Source organism: Arvicola amphibius, chromosome 3 (assembly GCF_903992535.2).
Source record: "Arvicola amphibius chromosome 3, mArvAmp1.2, whole genome shotgun sequence".
In the NCBI taxonomy this organism is placed as follows: domain Eukaryota; kingdom Metazoa; phylum Chordata; class Mammalia; order Rodentia; family Cricetidae; genus Arvicola; species Arvicola amphibius.
Window position 1 is genome coordinate 163012149 of NC_052049.1, and position 22743 is coordinate 163034891.

Below are 22743 nucleotides of genomic sequence, written 5' to 3' on the forward strand. Positions count from 1 at the left end.
GCATGCCTTGAGTTTCAGCACTCAGGAAGCAAAAGCAAGAAGATCTCTGAGTTTCAGGCCAGCCTGAACTATACAGTGATTTCCAGGCCAGTCAGGGCTACATAGTGAGACCTTGTTCCAAAAACAAACAAACAAACAAACAAATAAATAAATTTAAAGAGACAGAATAGCTAATTTCTATTCTTCCCATGTACAAATTTATAAATAAAATGAAGTTTTCAAAATTAACCTATAATAAATTATGCTTTTATATTTATGATGCTTTAATTGAGCATGTATTTAATAAACTAGATTTCTTAAATGGTTGTTAAAGTAGTTTTAAAACAAAGGCCATGAACAAAAGTATGTAAAATTCAGTAACTTATGGTATAATACAGATGGTCAAGATCATCCTGTTGGGTAAGACTTAATAATTGCATCAAAAAGATATAACTAATATTACATCTGGCATTATATCTGGGTTTGCTACCTATACAAGTTGTGTGGGACACCAGTCAGAATTAACAATTTATGTAAAGTATGTTCTATATCATGGTACTTAAGAAATAAAAATGGAACCAAGCTTAAAAGCTGTGAGTTCCAGCAACTTTACAGCTAAGAGGATGGCTGCAGGCACTGAATCCAAACAAAATTTACAGAAGGCACTGGCACAAGCTGAACTAACTTCACTTGTATGGAAGAAAATACAGAAAAAGGACACCAAGTGGCACACAGTGACTATCCAAATCATAACCAGGACCAGAACCTAAGGAGGAAAATGCTTTAAAATGAAAGAAGCAGTCAGCCAGAATCAGGACCTGATTAAAAGTCAGGGGAAGGAAGGACTAGAAAGGCCACTGAACGTAGCAGCATAAAGCCCTAAGTAGTGAGAGCCGCGTGTTCTCCCTCGGCCTCTCTGCAGAGAGTAGTTCAACGAAGAGGGGGAAATGGCAAAAAAAAACAAAAAAAAAACAAAAAAAAACAAAAAAAAAAACAAAAACACAGAACCAAGAAAAGAATTCTGTGTTTTATTAAAAAGGTAGAAAAGGGCTGAAGAAATGTCTCCGTGGTTGACAGCACTCACAGCTCTTGTAGAAGACCCAGGTGTGACTCCCAGAACCCACATGGTAGCTCACAACCACTTGCAACTCTGTTCCAGGGGATCTGATGCTCTCTTCTGACTTCTGTGGGCTTTGCACACATGTGGTACATATACATATACTCAGGCATAGACACACATATAAAATATTCTTTTTAAAAAATTTAAAGGAGCTGAAGACATGGCTCAGCAGTTCAAGAGTAATGTCTGCTCTTGCAGAGGACCTGGTTTAATTCCCAGCACCCACATGGCAATTCACAACCATTTGTAATTCTAGTTCCCAGAGGTCCAACACTCTTCTGACTTCCACAGGCAGCAGGCACACTTGTGGTACAGATATACATACAGGTAAAACATCAACAGACATAAAGTTTTTAAATTAAAATTCTGTGCAAAAGTGTAGAAAATGCACTTATTAAATACTGCTATCCTGAATTTCTGAAAAGAAAATAATAATTGTAATAAAAAAGTAGCAATATTAAAGGCTAAAATATTTAAACTGTTTCGAGAACTAAACTACATTTATGCGCGTCACTTCCTGTGTCTTTATGAGATCCTCATTTCATAATGGTCCTTGGGGAACAACCATCAGCAATGATTTGAGTTACAAATACTCATTGATGGAAATGATAGGAAATTAAACATCTTCCTCTCTGAGATAAAGATACTAATCATTTCATCCACTCAAGCCCTTAGACAAACAGGACTAACCCAAACTCCAGAATATACTGCCCTATAATGTTTCCTTGCACTATATCAAATTTGACTTCAGTGGATAGTGACACATATTTAGCCAACTTCTCTCTGCAAATTCTAAGATCTTTGAAGATGAGGAAGCTGTTTGGCACGGAGACTCAAAGATGAATATTATACTTTTTAGAGTCAATAAAAGAGTAAATTCACAGAAAGAAACAAAGGAAGAGATATATATTCTCATTAGACATACAAAAAGAATGGGTGAAATCTTATCTTTAAGAATCTTTAAATGTGGCAGAGGAGGTAGCTTGGTTGGTAAAGCATCTACCACACATGCATGAGGATGGCATTTAATCCCTACCATCTACCCAGAAAAATGGGTGTGTAAAAAGATGAGTGTCTAATCACATTCTCAATATTCGCCCTTACACTCACAGATAAGTACAGTACTCATTAGAAATCTCAAGGAAACTTCTCTTTGCAACAGACCAGGACTATTACAGAAAACTACAACCAACAAAATGCAGAGCTGCAGAGCCCAGTCCCAACAGAGACATCTACAATACAATTCCTTTATCTAAGGCCTGGGGTCATTGTGAAAGAGGGGGGTGGAAAATTGTGAGAGCCAGAGGATCAGGAGTTTGCTGTGAAACTGTGTCTACTAGTAATGCTAGAAAGTACATCCATAAAGTTTCACCAACAGACAGCTAATGGGGCTTGGGGTGAGAGTAGCCCAGGAGGCCCCAACCCTACACAAAGAATTACAGCCACAGAAGGAATGCTGACAGCAGGAGAAATAGAACTCCCCAGGGAAGAGCACACCAACTGGTTATCTAACACCAAATGGTGGGCTCTGAAAACACACATACAGGCAGCATTATACATATTGAGCAGGTTGTAGTTATGAACTTAAGAATACATGCATATACATAGAAACATACATATATATGCACACATATGTGTATACGTAAGAACAATTAATGAAAAAAGAAGACATGAATTTGAAAAAGAACAAGGAGGGATATATGGGAGGGCTTGGAGGAAGGAAAGAGAAAAAATGTAATTATATTATAATCTCAAAAATTTAAAGAAATAACTTTTTAAAAAGACAGATATGATAATGTTTCCCTATGCTAGAGAGGTAGAGATAGGCAGATCCCCGAGACTCACTGACCAGCAAGTCTAGCAAATCAGTGAACTTCAGGTCTCAATGAGAGACCCTATCTCAAAAAGCAAGAGAGGGTTTGAGGAATGACACCGAGGTTATTCTTTGGCCTCTACACGCACAGGCTCAACGTGCACATGGGCACCTGCACATGCATACATCCATCACACACAATTCCCTCGTAAGACCTCTCAATCTTTTCTCCCCACAAGAATAAAGTTGTTAGAGTAAAAGAAGAAAACACTAACTATGCACTCTGTAAAATGCAAAGGGAAAGAAACGTAATATGAAAAGCAAACCATCAGTCAGTGGGTCTCAGTGCCACCGCCTTAGTCTGCACTGCTGCAGGGTGGGCCTCCTGCTACGGGGACACTACACATAGTGCTCCTTTGCCACAGCCCCAAATAGAAACTTTCTCTGTGGCAGCCAACCATCTTAGGAGAATTTGAAGTCACTTCAAAGATCACTTTTAACTTAACTGAATTTTTATTTTGTCTGCTACTGTCATGTCAGAACCTAACCAATTAACATGCAGCTTTTATGCAAATGCCTGGTGGCTCGCTCACAGGTACAGGGAACTTCTTGCAGTTCACCTTTCAAAGCGCCCCCATTACTGACAGGCAATACAGCACTGTGGTTAGGAGTCGGACAGATCTCTGATGAAATCAGTTTCTGTGACTGAAGAAGTCAGTGCATCTTTTAATTCTATTAAAACAATCTGTAAATGAGGTTAATACTATTTACATCTTAAGGAACTTAAATGACATGATGCATATTAATTACTGTTGTTCCTAGTACATACTTTTATAATTACTAAAAGTAATCATTAGATTGAAACCTGGCTAAATTCACTATCATCACTTTCTATATTGTCATCTATTTTTATTTTTAATTTTTTAAAAAAGTTATAAAACATACAGGGTAAACAAACATTAACAGACTAGGCTCGTATTAATTATGGGCTGTTTTCATATCTTTAATACTTACAAGGTTAATGAGGTAGTCTCAGGTCAGTCTGTGACTAAATAATCATATTCCCAAAGATACCATACTGTCTTAAAAAGTATTATCCATGCCTCCCACCTCCTACAGCATTCTTCTTTTAAAATCTATTTTAAATAACGGGTAAATCTTGCTAATTATCATTTAAGCTAAAAGTTCTGAAAAGGTTAATGACTAATGGTCATGAAACCAAATAGTACTACAATTTAAAATGCCAATACTATATATAAGACAAAAATGCTACTTCAAGTATTTTCATGTTTCAGAGGTGACAGTTTTATATATATATATAGACTATCAAAAGTCTGCTACAGAATTAGTTTCTAGTGTCATCTTCAAGTATTACATAAAGAATACTCTATAGAGTACTACATTTTAAGAAAAAACCCTTAAATCCTTCAGAAAATTTATGCTGGTAAGAATGCATTTAATAAATTGTAAGGAATCTATTTCAGATCAAAATCTCAAAGCCCTTTATCTTTCCTTTTGTTCAAATTATTAGAAAGATTAGATAGGTACAGTGATGCCTGCCTATAATCCCAATGCTAGGGAGGTTACTAAGGTGTGTAGAAGCCAACCTCAGGTACAAAGTGAGCGCCCTCTCCAAAAAGGTTAGCACCATACCCAACTTCTTATGTAGATTGTGTATGGAAAATGTATTAAATCATGTATCAAAAAAGAAAAAGTAAATTGGCCATTTTGTAAGGCTACATTAGAAAGCACCTGTGCTGGCTAGTTTTATAACAACTTGATACAAGCTAGAGTTATTTGAAAGGAGGGAACTTCAACTGAGAAAATGTGCCCCCATAAGATCCAGTTGTAGAACATTTTCTTAAGTAGTGATTGATGGGGGAGGGTCCAGCCCAATGTGGGTGGTGCTACCCCTGAGCAGGTGGTCCTAGGTTCTATAAGAAAGCAGAACAAGTTACGAGGAGCAAGCCAGTAAGCTGCATCCCTCCATGGCCTCTGCATCAGTTCCTGCCTCTAAGCTTCAGTCCTGTTTTGAGTTCCTGCCCTGACTTCTTTTAGTGATGAACAGTGTCTTAGTTTGGGTTTTATTGTTGTGAAGAAACACCATGACTATGGCAACTTTAATAAAGGAAAACATTTTGGGGGCTGGTTTATAATTCAGAGGTTTAGTCCATTATCATAATGGCAAGAAGCATGACAGCATGTAGGCCGACATGACGCTGGAGAAGGAGCAGAGTGTTCTACATCTTGATCTGCAGGCAGCAGCAAGGAAATGCCATACTGGGCCTAGCTTGAGCATCAGAGAGCTCAAAGTCCACCCTAAGTAACCCACTTCCTCCATCAAAGTCACATACTCCAGCAAGGCCACAGGTCCCTAATAGTGCCACTCCCTATTAGTCTATGGGGCCATTTTCATTCAAACTACCACAAAAGCAATATGGAAATGTAAGCCAAATGAACTCTTTCCTTCCCAACTTGCTTTTTTGCTCAAGGTGTTTCATCCGGGCAACAGAAACCCTAAGTAGGACACCACAAGATTGACTGGTGGTAATAAATTTACATTTGTATAGAGATTAACAGGTTTTTGTTTGTTTGTTTTAAAAACAAGAATTTATGCAGCCTGGCTGGCCTTAAAATCCTGCCTTCACTTCCTCAGTTCTGGGACTATAGGCTTACACCGTGATGCTCAGTTTCTGTGACACTGAGGCTCACACCCAGAGCTTTGCACATGATAGTCAAACAGGCTACCAACTGAACTACAACTCAAAACTAATAGTTTTAAAGTATTCTTCTCATGCCATATGAACCAAACTCGTGAGTTTTATTCTCATTTTACAGAAACGAAGCTAAAGGTCATTAAAATAACCATATAAAAACACCCAGTAAAAGTCTTCTGACTTAATTTCAGCCCATTCTACTTCTTCAAATTGCTTCTCTCCTGGGTCACTGACAAAGCTATACTATTGGGATCTGAACAATACTTATAGTCAGATGCAAAGAATGAATATGAAAATGGGGTACAGTAGATAAAACAAAAAGAAGTTGGCTATATTTTGTACTTAAGGAATTTCAACATGCAATACTTATTTTTTGAGAATTGAATCACAGAGATTGCACGAAAGGTTACGAGGAAATGGAGACACACTTTATTTGCAGAGTATCTGTGGGTATGCTTTCCCCCTTGTCTTAAACGTCTGTTTGAGTCCTAGTGGCAAACTATAGCCTCCATAGGAGAAGAGGACTCCTGATTGCAGTTATGATCTTAGAAATGGTTTCACAATCATTACTGTATTTAATAAATAGGGTTACAAAAAAGATTTCCTTAGAAATATTTTCTACATCGTAGAAACTCAAGCTTTCTAGAAACTTCAATGTACATTTCTGTTCACATACAGAAATGTGATTTTTGATTTTGGGAAGAGGAAAGAAGAAACTAATAAGAATAATTCTATCTTTCAAATAAAAAGAAGTGAACAGGAAGGGGGGTAGGAATAAAGGCTGTGCAGATCCCCCCCCAGCATGGTTTTAAAAAATAACATTTTCTGGCTACTCCCCCCAACCTCCATCTCTGTTTCCCTCTATCATTCTTTCTTCCCTTTATCTCAAATAAACTCCACACTCAAACTGTCAAAAAAAAAAAAAAAAAGTAACACTTTTTCCAAGTCTAGTTAATTAGAAATGGAATAAAAGCATCCAAATAAGGATGAATAAAATCAGATTTCCATGTATTCCCCTAAGGGTTAGAGTTAATAAAACAACTTTTCCTTTAAAATGTTTCATCTTTTAAAAATGCAGTAATTTGCTAATGGGTCTCAGAAATGAAGGAAATGTCCTCTTGCTGAGTGTGGTAGCACATACTTTTAATCTCAGCACTGGAAGGCAGAGGCAGGTGGACCTCTATGAGTTCTAGGCCAGCCTAGGCTACATACTGTGTTACAGACAGCCAGGGCTACATAGAGAGACCCTGCCTCAAAGACAAACAAACAAAACTCCTAAACTATGTATATACACATTATTTTTTCTTATAATTATCAGTGCATCAATTGTACTTTTTAATGGATATCACTGTGGCATTTCTAACTATGTACTTTGCTCATGACTACCTTCTTTAAATGTCTGTTAGATTTTTATTATTTTGTGGTTAGTTCTCTATAAATACATGTATGTACATGTGTATTTACATGTATAGGTGCAAGGAATATGTATGGATGTCAGAGGTGAGAGTTGGTTCTCTCTGTTCATCTTTACAGGGATTCTAGGGATTGAACTCAGGTCACTGGGCTTGGCAGCAAGCACCTTTACCTAGTGAGCTATCTCACCATTCATACCTTATTTTTATATCTGCATGGAAAAGCCACTTCCTTCAAGCTCTCTATTACTTGAAGGTCTATAATGTGTGGTATTAGAACTTAAAATAAGGTATAACAAATTCTAACAGTATAAACTAGTATAATTAGTTGGTTTTCTTTTTTTTTTTTTTTTGTTTTTTGTTTTTTTTGTTTTTTGTTTTTCGAGACAGGGTTTCTCTGTGGCTTTGGAGCCTGTCCTGGAACTAGCTCTTGTAGACCAGGCTGGTCTCGAACTCACAGAGATCCGCCTGCCTCTGCCTCCCGAGTGCTGGGATTAAAGGCGTGCGCCACCATCGCCCGGCTATTAGTTGGTTTTCATTCATTTTCTTTATGTCACAGTCTCTTGTAGGTTTTAACTTACCTGAACTTCTGAGTTCGAGTCAACAGGCTGCAGTGAAAACCAAGTTTCTTTACCACTATGATTACACAAGTCTTCTTTTTTGATGGCTACTTTTCCTACAGAAAATTAATAAGATGACAAGAAAACATATTTTATACAACCTTATAACCCATTAGCAGTATTATATACTTTGTGGAAAATACTTTAGACTTGAATATGTTGATATAAAAATCCACCACCACCTTTCTCTGAAATAGGATGTTGCTATGTAGCCCTAGCTGTCCTGGTACTTGTTATATAGCCCAATATAGGAATTCATGGTGATCCTCCTGCTTTAGCCTTCTGGATGCTAGAATTACAGATTTTATTTATTTATTTAATTTATTTATTTATTGGAGATAGGGTTTCTCTGAGTAACAGTCCTTGTTGTCCTCAAACTCTCTTTGTAGACCAGGCTGGTCTCAAACTCACAGAGATCCACCTGTCTCTGCCTTCCAAGTGTTGGGATTAAAGGCATGTACAACCACTGCCTGGCTGTGAGTACAGAATTTAAAAACCTATTTCTACAATGTACTTTCCTCCTATACCCTAAAAGAGAAATGTCTTATTTTTATTTGTTCATTGGTAGACCCTTTTATGGATCTGAATCGGGATTAGAAAAACAGCCATAATCCCAGCACTCAGGATGCAAAGGGATCTCTGTAAATTTGAGGCCAGTCTAGAATACAAATGGAAACCCTGCCTCAAAATACTAGAAAAACAAAATAAAGGAAGAAATTAAAAAGAAAGAAAGAAAAAAAGAAGGAAGGAAAATCTGAGTTGAACTTTAATATAGTTTAGCACTTACTCAAATTAATATTTTACTAGTACCTTCAGAATAAAAAACAAAATATAAATGGCAGTGCAATATAATTTTCCAGGTTCTGTAACACTGTGAAAGCAGTAAACGTGCTGGCTAATTTTGAGCAGTTATATCTGCATTTAGAAAGAGGTTATATGTTGCAATTACGACAAAGGACAAATAATATCACCTATTAATAAAAAGGACCTCAAAAACTATCTTATTAAAATTTCACTTTATCAAAACATTAATAAACTGATTATACTGCTTCAATTCATATATTTTAAAAATTAAGGCAGCTATCTACCAAGGAAAGATAATATATCATGAACAACGTAGCAGAAAAGAAATAATTTTCAAATGAAGTATTTGCCATGTTGGTGCAAAGCATTTCCTTCCTCAATTCATAGTTTTGCATATGACTAACAATTCAAAGATTGTACAAAAGCTCCAACAAAGGAGATATGTTATAGTTTAAAACAAATTTACTTTTTCCTTTTCTAAAAAGTAACTACATGGGGCTGGAGAGATAACTCAGCAGTTAAAATACCGGTTACCCATCCAAAGGTAATACCCTCAATTTCCAACACCCATATGGCAGCTCACAACTGCCTGCAAACCCAGTTCTGGTGGATCCAATACTCTCACCTCACACAGACATACATGCAGACAAAATATCAAAGTCCCTAAAAATTTTCTTTTAAAAAACTACATGTTATGTCCTTTTGCTTGTAACATACCTTATTTTTAGCTCAACAGTTGAAAACACTAAGAAAATGGTAAACTTTTATGAGTAGAAATATAAATTTTGGAATAGCAAGTGAAAAGGAAGATAGAAAAATAAACACAGGAAAACTTATGTTTAAAGTTTTTTTCTGGAAATGATAGTGATCATACAACTGCAGGATATATTAAAAAATAGTGCAAGCTTTTTCTCACTTTTCTCATTTTACAAATATTTTATCTTGATAATCCCAGAACTCAGGAAGCAGAGGCAGGGGGACCACTATGAGTTAAAGGCCAGCCTGGTCTACATAATGAGTTCCAGGACAGTCAGGGCTATAGAGAGAGACTTTGCCCCCACCCCCCAAAAAAGATTTTCAAATTTGGAAAAAAGTTGTCAAGAACAGTACAAAAAACTTCTATTTTTTTTCACCCAGAACTTCCAAAATCTTATCATTTTTTTACCATGTTTTGTTCTTTCTCATCTATACATATATTGATATATGTATGATATATAAAATGATTTTCTCTGAGTCATTAAAAAATAAGATTTAAATATAATGCACACTTTTAAAATAACAATTTATATTTTAATTTATGTGCATTTGTGTTTTAACTGCACATACATCTATGTGAGGGTGTCAGGTCCCCTACAACTGGAGTTAAAGTTGTGAGTTGCCATGTGGGTGCTCGGAATTGAACCTCGGCCCTCTAGACGAGCAACCAGTGCTTTTAACTGCTGAGCCATCTCTCCAGCCCCCTATAACACACACTTTAAAACAAGAAATTTTACAGTATGTGACTTACACCTTAATAAAGTTGTTACCTAACTTTTTAACATATTAGTTTCATAAAGTTATCTCCATATTTATAACTTAAAACTCAAACTAAAGATGTATAAAATTTAAAAAGTTAAGATATTTAAAGAAAAAAGTTAAGATATACAATGAGATTTTTAATAGAATGGCAACTGCTGTAACACTACTACTCAAAGGAGACCTACTGAAAATTCATCAATTTAGCACAGAAAACTGAAAATACATAAAACTTTAAACCTATGATGTTTTAAAAATATTTTGAGTGAAATCTAATATAAAGATAAAAATCTTTGTGTTGTAAACTAGAATTGTACAAAATGACACTATAAAAATGTACTTCAGGGCTTTTTGTGAATTTTAAGATGAGATATGAAGGTAAAACTGAAATCACTCTAGTTCTGAATGTGCACACTGATATCTAAGTATAGAAATCTAAGTACAGAAGCAAACATTCCTCATACTGCTATGGAATTTAGATTGAGGATCAAATGATATAAATTTCTTGAAATGTTTACTCTACAGATTGTACAAAATTCTTAACAAATCAATATACCTGAAATGGCTCAGGATAGAAAATACTGAAGCATTCAGTTTCGTATGGATAAATGTGAGATAATCATAACTACTGTAATTCCTATTATCACTGATTCTGCATCAGAAATAAATTTTAAGGGAATGAATAATAGTTTGGTACTTTAAAAATACATATATACATAGAAAAAATATATACACATACATGTACATGCATGCATACACCCTACAGCTGAAGTTCTTATCTTTTACAGGTTTTTGTTAGGGAATGTCTTTGCTATCATCTACCCAGGAAAAGGTATAGAGAATATCTAGCATGCAACTTTTAACATCTTAAATTTATATAGTTACTTTTTTAGTTTTTCTTGTTATTAGGATCTCAGGCATACTATAAAAACACTTTGCTAAGCTATAGTCCCAGCCCTAGCATAAGAGAGTTTACTAGGCCAGATGTGGTAGCACATGCTTAAAACCTTGGCAATTAGGAGGCAGATGCAGAAGAATTGTGATCTCAAGCCAGTAAAGGAGGGGGAGTGATGTGGGATTCACATCTGTATGCTGTGAAAACCAGAGGTTAATAAAGAAGCTGTTTTGGGCCTGATAGGGTAGAACAGGGCTAGGCAGAGAAAACTAAGAAGAAAGAAACTAAGGAGAAAGAAGGCAGAGGCAGAGAGAAACCATATAGCCCTGACGGAGACAGACGCCGAACCTTGCTGGTAAGCCACAGCCACATGGTGACACACAGACTAATAGAAATGGGTTAAGATAAAAGAATTAGCCAATAAGAAGCTAGAGCTAATAGGCCAAGCAGTGGTTTAATTAATACAGTTTCTGTGTGGTTATTTCAGGGCTGAGAAGCCAGGAACAAAAAGTGGCTTTCCTACTACAGGGGGGAAGACAGACTATATATGAATGAATGAATAAGAATGAGCATAAATGAGAGAATCCTTCTGTCAAGAATAACAATCTCTGTAGAGCCTCTATTCTATCATTTTCATAATTTTAAAGCTTTATGCATACTTTGCAATTATGCAGATGTACACATAAATAGTAAGTACTGTAAAAGGGAGAGCTTTACGTTTTTTATTTGGAACTTTATTGCTTTGAGCAATTCATGCCCTCATAATATAAATCATACTGGTACTTTTACAGTGATTCATGGTCCATTTGCCTCAACTTAAACCTATTTAACAAAACATGTGCCTAAAAGCTACACAGAAATTTATCTTTTCTACTACATCTTTCAGATCACAGGAAATATATCTGATACACGTGACTTCCCAAAAGGCAATCAGTCCCGTAAGTACAACATTTCAGAAGCAAATTATCTTCTCATCCTTCTGAACCCCCTCCCCCCACCAATTTTTGTTTTTGTTTCTGTGTATCCTTGGCCATACCGTAATTTGCTCTGTATACCAGGCTGGCCTGAACTCAGATATGCCTCTGTCTCCAGAGTGATGGGGATTAAAGGCATGAGCCACCACTGCCTGGCTAGTAATTGCTTTTTTAAAGAAATATTTGTCTGGTTTTCTTTTTTCTAGATGGAAGTCTTACTCTGTAACCCAAGATATCCTCAAACTCAAAGCAATCCTCCTGCCTCAAATCTCTTGGTACAAGTATGAACTTCCATGCCTGGTGATTTTTACTTTAAAATAAATTTAAAAAAATAAAAGAAAACAGCAAAGGCAACTTTGGTAAACCATTATTATTTATGTGAAGTAAATAATAAAGGTCTTGTCAAGAAATACTACATGAAGACTACATGTTATGTAAAGGGGCAATGAAAACACAGTACCCTAGCAGCATGCAGTTAATTATCAGTTACTCTCGAATGCTGCTAATAACCAACAGCTTCTTTCCAATCCTTACTTTACCTCTCTGACATTGAAAGATCTCATACTATGTGATAGATATTATGCTCTCCTATCCCTTTTCCTACCTTCTGATAACGCCTTATCAGTGTTCACTGGGGACTCTTTATACCTGAATCCCGCCTCATTTGCTCCCAGGTACTTTTGTTCAATCCAGAGCAGGTCGTAATTCTAAATTTTCTCTTGGTCCCCATAAGATTATAAGTGCCCCCAATCAGCATGAAGTATCCTGGAAAACTACGCCCACGTTCCTAAAAAATTTGTCTTTGTTTAGAATGTTGGTTAGAAGTTGTTATGGATAATGGTTAGTAGAAAATCTAAACAAAGGAGATTCGATTCACAGTTCTTATTTTAAAAAAGGGGGGATGCTATGGGACAATGGTCTGTACCCTGTCACTTGTATTTTAAATAAACGCTGATTGGCCAGTAGCTAGGCAGGAAGTATAGGTGGGGTGACCAGGCAGGACGTAGAGGCAGGGCAATGAGAACAGGAGAATTCTGGGAGAGGAAAGTCAGTCTCCAGTTGTCACCCAGACACAGAGCAAGCAAAATGCAACTGCCTTGCCAAAAAAGGTACCATGCCACATGGTTAACATAGACAGGAATAATGGGCTAATTTAAGATGTAAGAAAGAATTAATTAATAAGAATCCTGAGCTACTAGGTCAATCAGTTTATAATTAATGTAGTCCTCTGTATTTCTTTGGGACTTAACGACTGTGGGACCAGTTGGGACAGAAACATCAGTCAACATCTGCTGACTTTCAATAAGCTCTGAGGCAGATAAGAATTTAAAACTATGGGAAAGAACAAGTACTCAGTAGTGAAAGTGACAAAAGCTAACAAATTGTTATGGTTCAAATCTGGAATCTTTCCCCATAGCTCATGTATTTTAATGTTGGTTCTCAGGTAATGTTGTCTGGGGAGGTTTAGTGCCTTACTGATGAACAGGTAACTGGTGCAGGCATCTGAGCCCTAGTTCTTGTCCCATTCTCCCTGCTCCCTAGTCAAATACCAGGATGAAACCGGCCACTTTATGCTCCCAGTGACAAAGATTGGGTCACCTCCACTGCTGTGTCTTTCTCTCCATGATGAAATCTTTTACAACTTTAAATCAAAGCACATCCTTCCTCCTTCAAATTGCTTCTGACAGCTATTTTGTTCTAGTGATGAGAAAAAGTACAGGTATATATACATCTACAAATACAAATGTGATAGATCAGGTCTAATGGTGCATGTTGTAATACCATCTACTAAAGCAAATGGGGCAGAATGACCTTTTGATCCCACCAGTTCAAAACCAGTCTGGGAAATATGTGATATGATCTTAAAGGAGGATAAACAGGGGTAAGGAGCTGAAGAAATGGTTTAGCAGTCAACAGCAATGACTAATACTCCAGAGAACTTGGGTTTGATTCTAAGCACTCACATTTTATCTTGATAATCCCAATACTCAAGAGATAGAGTCAGGAGAATCTCTGTGAGTTTGATGCTAGCCTGATCTACAGAGTGAGTTCCAGGACAACCAGAGCTACACAGATAAACCCTGTATCGAAGAAAAAAGAAACGTGTGAATTGTACCTACCTATACGAAGATCTCTTTGTAAAACATTCTTATCATAAACATAAAATGACAAATACTGGAAAGTTCTTGGAATTTCAAAGTAAAATTCTTCACTGAAATATGGTCTAGAGAGAAAAGAGAAAGCTTATTATGCCAAATAACATACATCTATGATTACTATTAAATAATCCATTACTACTACTATCATAATAGTACTATCATAATAGTACTGTTAAAATCACATTCAAATGTCACTTTCAATAAACATCAATGAAATTATAAATTACAACTCTTTAGAAAAGAACTTCAAAAACCCCCAAATTACTCTCATTACTGTTTCAGACAAATTCTATACAAATCAAGCTGAAGTGAAAAGACCCCAGGTGCCAAAGGAATTCTAAACATATAGCTTTTCAGAAGGTCCTGTGGACAGAAGAAGCAATAATTGCCTAGGCCATGGTCACTACAGTAGACCTAAAAGAGAGCCAAGAACAAAGTCATTCACATTATTATACTGGAAAAATATAACTACATAAAGTTGTTTTGGTCACAATAATACATAACACCTAAAATGGATAATGCTATATAAAATATTTTTAAATGTATTACAAATACTGAACATTAAATATTTTCAGCATTTTTCCCAAATTATTTGTTTTTTTTTTTTTTTGGTTTTTCGAGACAGGGTTTCTCTGTGGCTTTTTGGAGCCTGTCCTGGAACTAGCTCTTGTAGACCAGGCTGGTCTCGAACTCCCAAATTATTTGTATATTATGTATTATCAAATCTGATCTATGGAGGTTGGTGGCTTTTGATAAATTTACAATCCTGTGCAGCTTCCATCCCAATCAAAATATAGAACACCATTACCACCCTAGTACCTTACGCAAATAACTAGTTTTAATGGGGCTGGGGGAGTCCAGGGCCTTGAACCTGGGGCACTGTATATGCTAAGCAAGTAGTCTACCACTGAGCTATAATTTTAGCTCAGTGATATTTCTTTCTATGTGTGTGTATATGTGTGCACATATGTTTGCAGGTGTGAGTGTATGGCTATCAATCAATGTTGAGTGTCTTCCTCAATCTGTCTCCACCTTATGTTTTAAGACAGAGTCTTTCCCTGAGGCTGGATCTTCCTGTTCCTTCAGGCCCAGCTCATTTTCATGCCATGACAAACAGCTTTTTACATGGATGCTCAGGATCCAAACTCAGGTCCTCAAGCTTGCACAACACACACTTTACTGAGTGAGCTACCTTCCCACATACTTTGTGTGTATGTGTACATGACTATAGTGATCAACAGTTAAAGTCGAGCATCTTCCTCCATTTGTCTCTACCTTATTTTTTGATATAGGGTTTCTAGCTTAACTTGTAGCTTACTGATTTGGCTATAGTGACTGACCAGCAAGTCCCAGGGATCCTCTTGTCTCCACACCCTCAGTCTTGGGATTACACCACTGTGTTTGACTTTTTACATAGGTTTCTAAGTATATAAAATGAAGTTCTCAATGTTTTTAAGGCAAGCACTTTGTAGACTGACTCATCATTGTTGGGGAAGAGGCCTGGGAGGTCCCACGGGCAGTTAATGGCTGCTGGAAAAGGGAAATCATTTCTTCAGCGGTGTAGTCATTGATTAGTTGCCCATGCTCCAGTAAATAATGTTCTACCCATGCTAATTAAACTAAACTCAATGGGTCACACACATACACAAAGATATATGAAAATAGGAGAACCTGTCAGAAGGAGTTCAGAGGACGTACAAGGGGTATGATTTAAGAGACAACACATCCACATATAGAATTGTTGTGGGATATTTGAGCAAACTGTACAAAGATGTGTCACTGTTTTTCCTTGCCTGCCTAAGGCACCTGACTGGTTTAATAAAGAGTTGAATGGCCAATAGCTAAGCAGGAGAGGTTAGGCAGGACTTCCAGGCAGAGAAGAATGAATCTAGGCATGAGAGACGCCAAGGAGACATGAAGGGTGTCGGACATACAGAATGGAGAAGAGGTAAAAAGTCAAATGGCAGAATGTAGATTAACAGAAGTGGGTTAAGCTAAAGAGCTAGTTGGGAATAAGCCTAAGCTAAAGGTCAAGCTTATAATTAATAAGAAGTCATTCTGTCATTATTTGGGGCTGGTGGTCCCAAAAGAAAGTCCAACTACACAGAATTTTCAAAGATTGAATTAAAAATAAAACCTATCTCCCAGAAACTTCCCTTGTACCCTCTGTAATTACTCTCCCACACTGTAAGTCAACTGGTGCAAGTTCTATCATCACATTACTGGTTAAATCCTAAGAGTGATGAAAATAGTGTTTTCTTGGTAATTAGTGGTGCTCAATCTTCTTGATGATTAATGGTGTGCAATCTCTTTTCATGTGTCTCCAAGGCATTTATATATCATCTTTTATGAGATATCTGAGTCTACTAATATTTTAAATTTCTTCATTATTAAGGGTTTTGATTTGATTTAGAGATCTTTAAAAGCAAAATATCTTACATAATTCTTTTGGGAATTCTACAGTACTTTCTGATTTATAATTAAAAGTATTAAAAACTAAAAATAAAGAGCAAAAAGAAAAAATTCAGAGGGAGAAAAAGTTAGAAAGACCTACTATGTAGTTACTTTCAGCTGGATCACAACTTATATAAGTATTGAGATTATAATAAAATCAAGAAGAGGAAATGTTTTTAATATTGTTTTGCCCCATTCTAGAAGTAAAAATTAGAAAACACTCAGAATCCAAGAATAATCTAACTAGCTATACTCTTAAGTGACTACAGTACTTACATTGCTAACTTTAAAATATCTTTCAAATTGATTTCTTGTTTTTTAAAGGTAGATAAAGAAATAAAGGAAACTGATCTCATCATTTTCTATTACACAAAAATTCAGAAAGGTTAAGGATTAAAAAATACAAGCTGATTCTGGTAATTTTGATTTATAGGGTTACATATTATAAACTACAAGTACTCAACTTATGGACAACTACTATTTAATTTTATCACTGATTACTTTATGATATATAATTTTAACAGACTGAAACTGAAAGGATTTCAAGTCTCAAATCCCAGCTGTTCTTTTAACTTCCTTCATTACATGACAAATTATTCAGCCTTTTGGTGACACTATTCCATCATTCATAAGTGTAAATAAAAAAGCATGTATGAATTTATATGCACATATGTGAAAAACTCAAAATTCTAAATCAATATGGGCATACGACTAATGACAAAATCTTTGAAGTATATTACTCCCAATCTTTTGGGGCTACTATTTACTCTCTTCTGAGGGTGGAACAATTGTGAAGTCAGAGAACAACCAACCAGTGGGAGTTGGTTCTCTCTTTTCAGCATGTGGGCTCTGTGTACTTGCTATAGAACAATCTTTGTATACTGTAAATATGTATTGCTCTCATTGTTACTAAAAAGCTGATTGGCCGATGGTTAGGCAGGATTTGGGGGGGGGGCAGAGAGAATGCTGGGAAGGACAGAATGAGAGCCAAATGGAAAAGCAGGTATGCAGAACAGGTAAAAGCCACGAGTCTCAGAACAGCACATAGATTAATAGAAATAATGGGTTAGTGTAAGTTGTAAGAACTAGTTAGTAATAAGCCTGAGCTATTGGCCAAGCATTTATAATTAACAGTAAATCTCTGCATGGATATTTGAAAGCAACATCTGAGACACAGAAAAACTCCGACTACAGGTACTGAACTCAAAATGTCACACTTGACAGCTGACAGACACCTTTACCAACTGACTAATCCTCTATATTGGCCTACTTTAATTTTATATAATACTTTCTTTATGAAGAGTTCAAAATCACAAGAACCAAAACACATAAAAAAGGCATGCAGAGGGGTATGCCTATAACACAGACATTTCAGAGGCTGAAGTATGAGGAATAAGAGTTCGAGGCCAGCCTGGGTAGAGGAAAAAAGAGAGAAGAAAGGGAAGATGGAGAAAAGAAAAGAGAAAAAAACAGAAAAGGAGACACAGGCAAACTTCAGAGGAAAAGACAGGTAAGTTAAGGAGAGGGGGTAAAGCAGTACCAAAACATATTCCAGAAATCCAATGGAATGAAATACATCGTGACAACAGTTTCATTCACCAACGTGCTTGTTTCAACCCCAGAACCCTCAACTGCTTTGTCTCTGAAGACTATCATTTTAGCAGTTTGGTGGTGGTGGTATTTTCGATTTTTGTTGTTTGATTTGAGACAAGAGACAGGCTCTCACTATGTAGCCCTGATTGGTCTGGAACTTTCTATGTAGACCAGGCAGGTCTCACAGTCAATGGAAATCTGCCTGCCTCTGCCTTCCAAGTGCTGGGATTGAAAGCATGTGCCATGACATGTGAGTTTAGCACAATTCTAAATCAGAATTACAAACACTGCACCAAGGCAGAGGAGGCAAATTAAGAATTTGCTGAGATACTTTCAAAGATGAAAACAATCTACCAAAGGCTAATTCCCTGATAATATACTAGTAAGTTAACATGTATGAATTTGTGTGTGTGTGTGTGTGTATTTGGATGTTTGTTCTTGTGTATATGCAAGGGTAGGGGGTGTGTGTAGGTCAGAGATTGACATCAGGTATCTTTCTCAATCATTTTCCAATTTAGTTTTTTGAGATAAAGTCTCTTGTTGAACAATCTGGCTACACTGGCTGGCCAGTGAGTTCCTGGGATCCCTACCTCTATGTCCTCAGCACAGTTCTACAAATGGGAGCTACTGCACCTGGCTTCTCACATGGGTGCTGGGGATGGCACACGAGTCCTCATATCTGTGCATCAAGCACTTCACCAACTAAGCCACCTCTCTAGCTCCAACTTGTGTGAATTTTAAGAACTAATTTATTCTTTGGAGAAATAAAATGATGAAATTTGAGAAAAACTCAAATAAATAGGCAAAATTTAGCCTAGAGAACAGACTAAAGTCTTAACAATAGTTGTTTTCAAACATTTAATAGTGTCATATAAAAGATACACTAAATTTGTTCCCCAGAAAATCTAAGAGACAGAGCTAGGACAATTCAAAAGAAAAAAACTTTCTAAGGCAGTGAAAAGCCACATGAAACCAAGCACTACATTGATGTCATTCTCACAGACAGACGAGTAAACAGAACCCAGAACTGAGCAAGTGCTTGGTACATGGTTGAATATCATTTTAATAATCATTAACCAATTAAACATAAGCACTTTCTGTGTTAGAACAGTTCAAAGACCAAGCAGACTGCTTAGGAAGCACGAAATTCTTGTGACTGTAACGTTATTAAGCAGATACCACATGACCACTTGCCAGAGCTACTGCTAAGGAGTCCAAAGTTGTTAGCCCAGTTTACTGAACATACAAGATCCCTTCAAATGCTTCCATCCTGTAATTCTAAAAATAAATTCATAATAGAAAAGAAAATCTTTAAATAAAAATATTAGTTTTAATTCAAGAAAGTCAACTTGATAAAAATCTGGAAAAATACATAAGCCCATGAATATATATCAAATAAATGGTAATTTCTTATTTTCTACCAACCTTAAAGACTTTTCAACAACCTGGGTACGATAAACTTCTTCTTGGTCCAAATTTATAGTGCAGAAACAATCTCTCATTTTGTTGGGTCCAAGATATGGCAATAAATTTTTTGCTTCATCTGTTGACACAAAAAGTTTAAATTGATGTTAAATATCTTTATATATATATCACCCAAGGCTTATATATGAATCCAGTCTGGAAGAAGTCATAACACGGAGTAGAGAAAAAAGCAACTAGTGGTCAAAGAGGTCAAAGCGGTCTAAAGGAAGCCTTTTCTGAGAACTCTGTATCAAAGTGTATTTTTTTAAATATAAGAAAAAACCTAAGTGCTTAAAAACAAAAAAGGCTGAAGGGAGGAGCCATATATAGACACCTGGGGTCATGATACATCACTGCATCCTTCCTTTATGAGAGAAAAGGTATTCTCTCCATTCTGTCCCACCAGTACCATCTCAAGAATTTCCCTGCAGTCAATGCCTTTTTCCTGAATCAGCAATTAATTTTCTTGTCTATCAGATTTCTCTCATCAATACATAAATAACATTTCCCAATTAAAACAAACAGAAGCAAATAATCATCCTGTAAATAGACTACATGTTGGTTTCCCAGCCACCCAGACCACGGGAGACTGCACGCTCAACTCCTGGCCACCCAGATCTGAATAATCACACAGAAACTATACTAATTACAAAACTGGTTGACCAATAGCTTAGACATATTCCTGGCTAACTCTTACATCTTAAATAAACTCATTTCTGTTAATCTGTGTGTTGCCACAAGGCTGTGGCCTACTGATAAGGTTCCAGCATCTTTCTCCTTCGGCAGCTACATGGCATCTCCCTGACTCAGCCTTCTTTTTCCTTGCATTCAGTTTAGTTTTCCTGCCTAGCTCTATTCTGCCTTGCCATAGGCCAAAGCAGTTTCTTTATTAACCAATGGTAATAAAACATATTCACAGCATTCAGAGGGAAATCCCACCTCTTCTCTCTTGCCAAACCTTCACTCTAGACTGCCTTTTCACTTTCCACCTATCCTTTGGCTCTCCTAATCAGTTTCTGATGCCAATGTGAAACGGAAACTTTAATCAAAGTCACCAGTGTCAATGAATGTTGGCTTACTAAATCCCACATGTTCAATCCTCTTCTTACTATATCCACCCTTGCAACATAATTTAAGAGTGAACACTTAACATGCTCCCTCCTCTTGGGTTCTACAACATACTATTTCTGGCTTTCCTCCTATGTCTTCCACTATGCTCATCCCCTTCTCACTACAATGCTGTAATTGCCTCAAGGCTCCGTTCTAGAATACCTCTTCTTTTCTATAAACACCTGTAGCATATGTGCTAGTGGCTCCCAGGCCTGATCTTCCTCCTCCATGCTAAACTTAAATATCCTCTGAATATCCAGTAGGTATCTCAAATTTAACAAGTTCCAGAAAAACAATCTTATTTCCTCTTCCACAAGCTCTTCCCTTGATCTACAATTATTTCCCTCTCCCTCATCTTCTTCCCGTCACTCCTTTATACATCCAATTCATTAGCAAATCCAGAAGATCTTTAAAAAGACAAAATCTAAAATCCAATTACTTCTTTCCTTTGCCAGTATCACACAAACCCAAGCACTATGACTTTTTGTTCAGACAAGCATGGCAATATCTTAACTGGTGTCTTTGCTTCTATTACTCTCCTACAATCTATTCTTCACCAAAAGATGTGATCTTTTCTTTTCAATGTTGGGGATCAGACACAACAGGAGCATGGCAGATTAAGTGTTCTGCCACATAGCCATAATTCAGACCAAAAGTGATCTTTTCATCAGATTCAAGTCAGTCACTCCTCTGCTCCAAATCATACCAACTGTCTGAGAATAAAATCTCACATCTACCTGGTCTACAAGAGCTAGTTCCAGGACAGGCTCCAAAGTTACAGAGACACCTGTCTCGAAAAACCAAAACATAAATAAATAAAAGTAAAAAATAAAATTTCATCTCTAAATCATAAAGCCCTAAGTATTCCTTCTGACCCCTTCCTCTTTTGTTCTCCCGTGTTCACTTTCCTCCATTTACCAGCTCTGTCAAGTCTACTATGAGTTCTTCCTGATCTCTCTTCTCTTTACATGGCTGGTACATTTTTATCAATCAGGTCTCAGCTCAAATGACACTTGTCAGAGAACTTTTCCCTCATTAGTCTGTCTAAATCAGATGATCCTGCTACCACATTCTTTCTGTTTGGTCTCCTTGAGAGCATTTGTAACTGGTTGAACTGCTGTTTGAAGTTTTTGCAGCTCCAATATGAGGCCTGAGAACTTGCTAATGCTCAAGAACTAAAACAGCAAACATTTGGTAACATATTCGATGGAATAAAGAACCAAGTAAGGCAAGCTTTGAAGTTCTTGTGAGCTACTCATGTACCAAAAGAACAAACACAAGTCTACACATTGAAATACACACCAATGTACAAATCAAGAAAAGTATGGAAGAGGTCAGCAAGAATATTTGTGTGCAATCTGAATAGCTGAATGGAGGGGTACACATTAAATGTTCCCAACATTTCTATAGTAAGATGGGAGGAGGATACAGAAGAACCACCCAGCAGCTCTTGAGACAGATAAGAGACCCTGCTTCAAAAGCAAGGTGAACTGACTCCTAAAAGTTGTCCTCTGACATCTATATACATGCCATAGTATGTACACATATACCATCTCTACTCCCACACATGTAATAAATAAATAGACAAATAAAGTTTTAAAAGAAAGCAGGGTGGCTTCATAAAGGAAAGAACATCAATTACCCTAAGAATCATGAGATCAATGTCTCTCTGTCTCCTACTAAGCATAACTTCAGAAAAATCATTGAAGAACAGTTTTTCTGATCAAAGTTTGAGGGTTTTTTTCTGCTTAAGTTTAGAATCAAGAGCTATTAAAGCCAATATGTTATAAAGTCTACCAGAAACTTAAAAAGCATTTATAAAAAATCAGTAAACAAGTAATTTTTAAAACTTAAAATATGAAAATCAAAGAACCAGCTTTAATTCCAGCACTCAGAAAGCAGAGGCAGGAGGATCTGAGTTTGAAACCAGCCTGGTCTACATAGCAAGTTCTATCCCGACCAGAGCACTTCGTAGTGAGAACCTGTCTAAAAAGAAAAGGAAAGGAAAGAAGGAAAAAAAGTACCAATGAAAAGGCAACAATAAAATATTCATTTCTATTAATCATTGGAGACCAGAAAAAATGAAATTACCACTTATCCATTATAAACAAAGT

At 36.6% G+C, this 22743-nt stretch overlaps 1 protein-coding gene across 2 annotated transcripts in view; it reads right to left on the reverse strand.

Moving 5' to 3' along the window:
• Rasa2 (RAS p21 protein activator 2) overlaps nucleotides 1-22743 on the reverse strand; it is a 110312-nt gene that overhangs the window by 68609 nt on the left and 18960 nt on the right. For both annotated transcript variants that reach the window (XM_038323756.1, XM_038323758.1), the window contains exons 2-4: nucleotides 19481-19598; nucleotides 13970-14073; nucleotides 7623-7717 (exon numbers count right to left, since the gene is read on the reverse strand). In XM_038323756.1, coding sequence (XP_038179684.1) covers nucleotides 7623-7717; nucleotides 13970-14073; nucleotides 19481-19598 — 317 coding nt within the window. The remainder of the gene's footprint in view (nucleotides 1-7622; nucleotides 7718-13969; nucleotides 14074-19480; nucleotides 19599-22743) is intronic.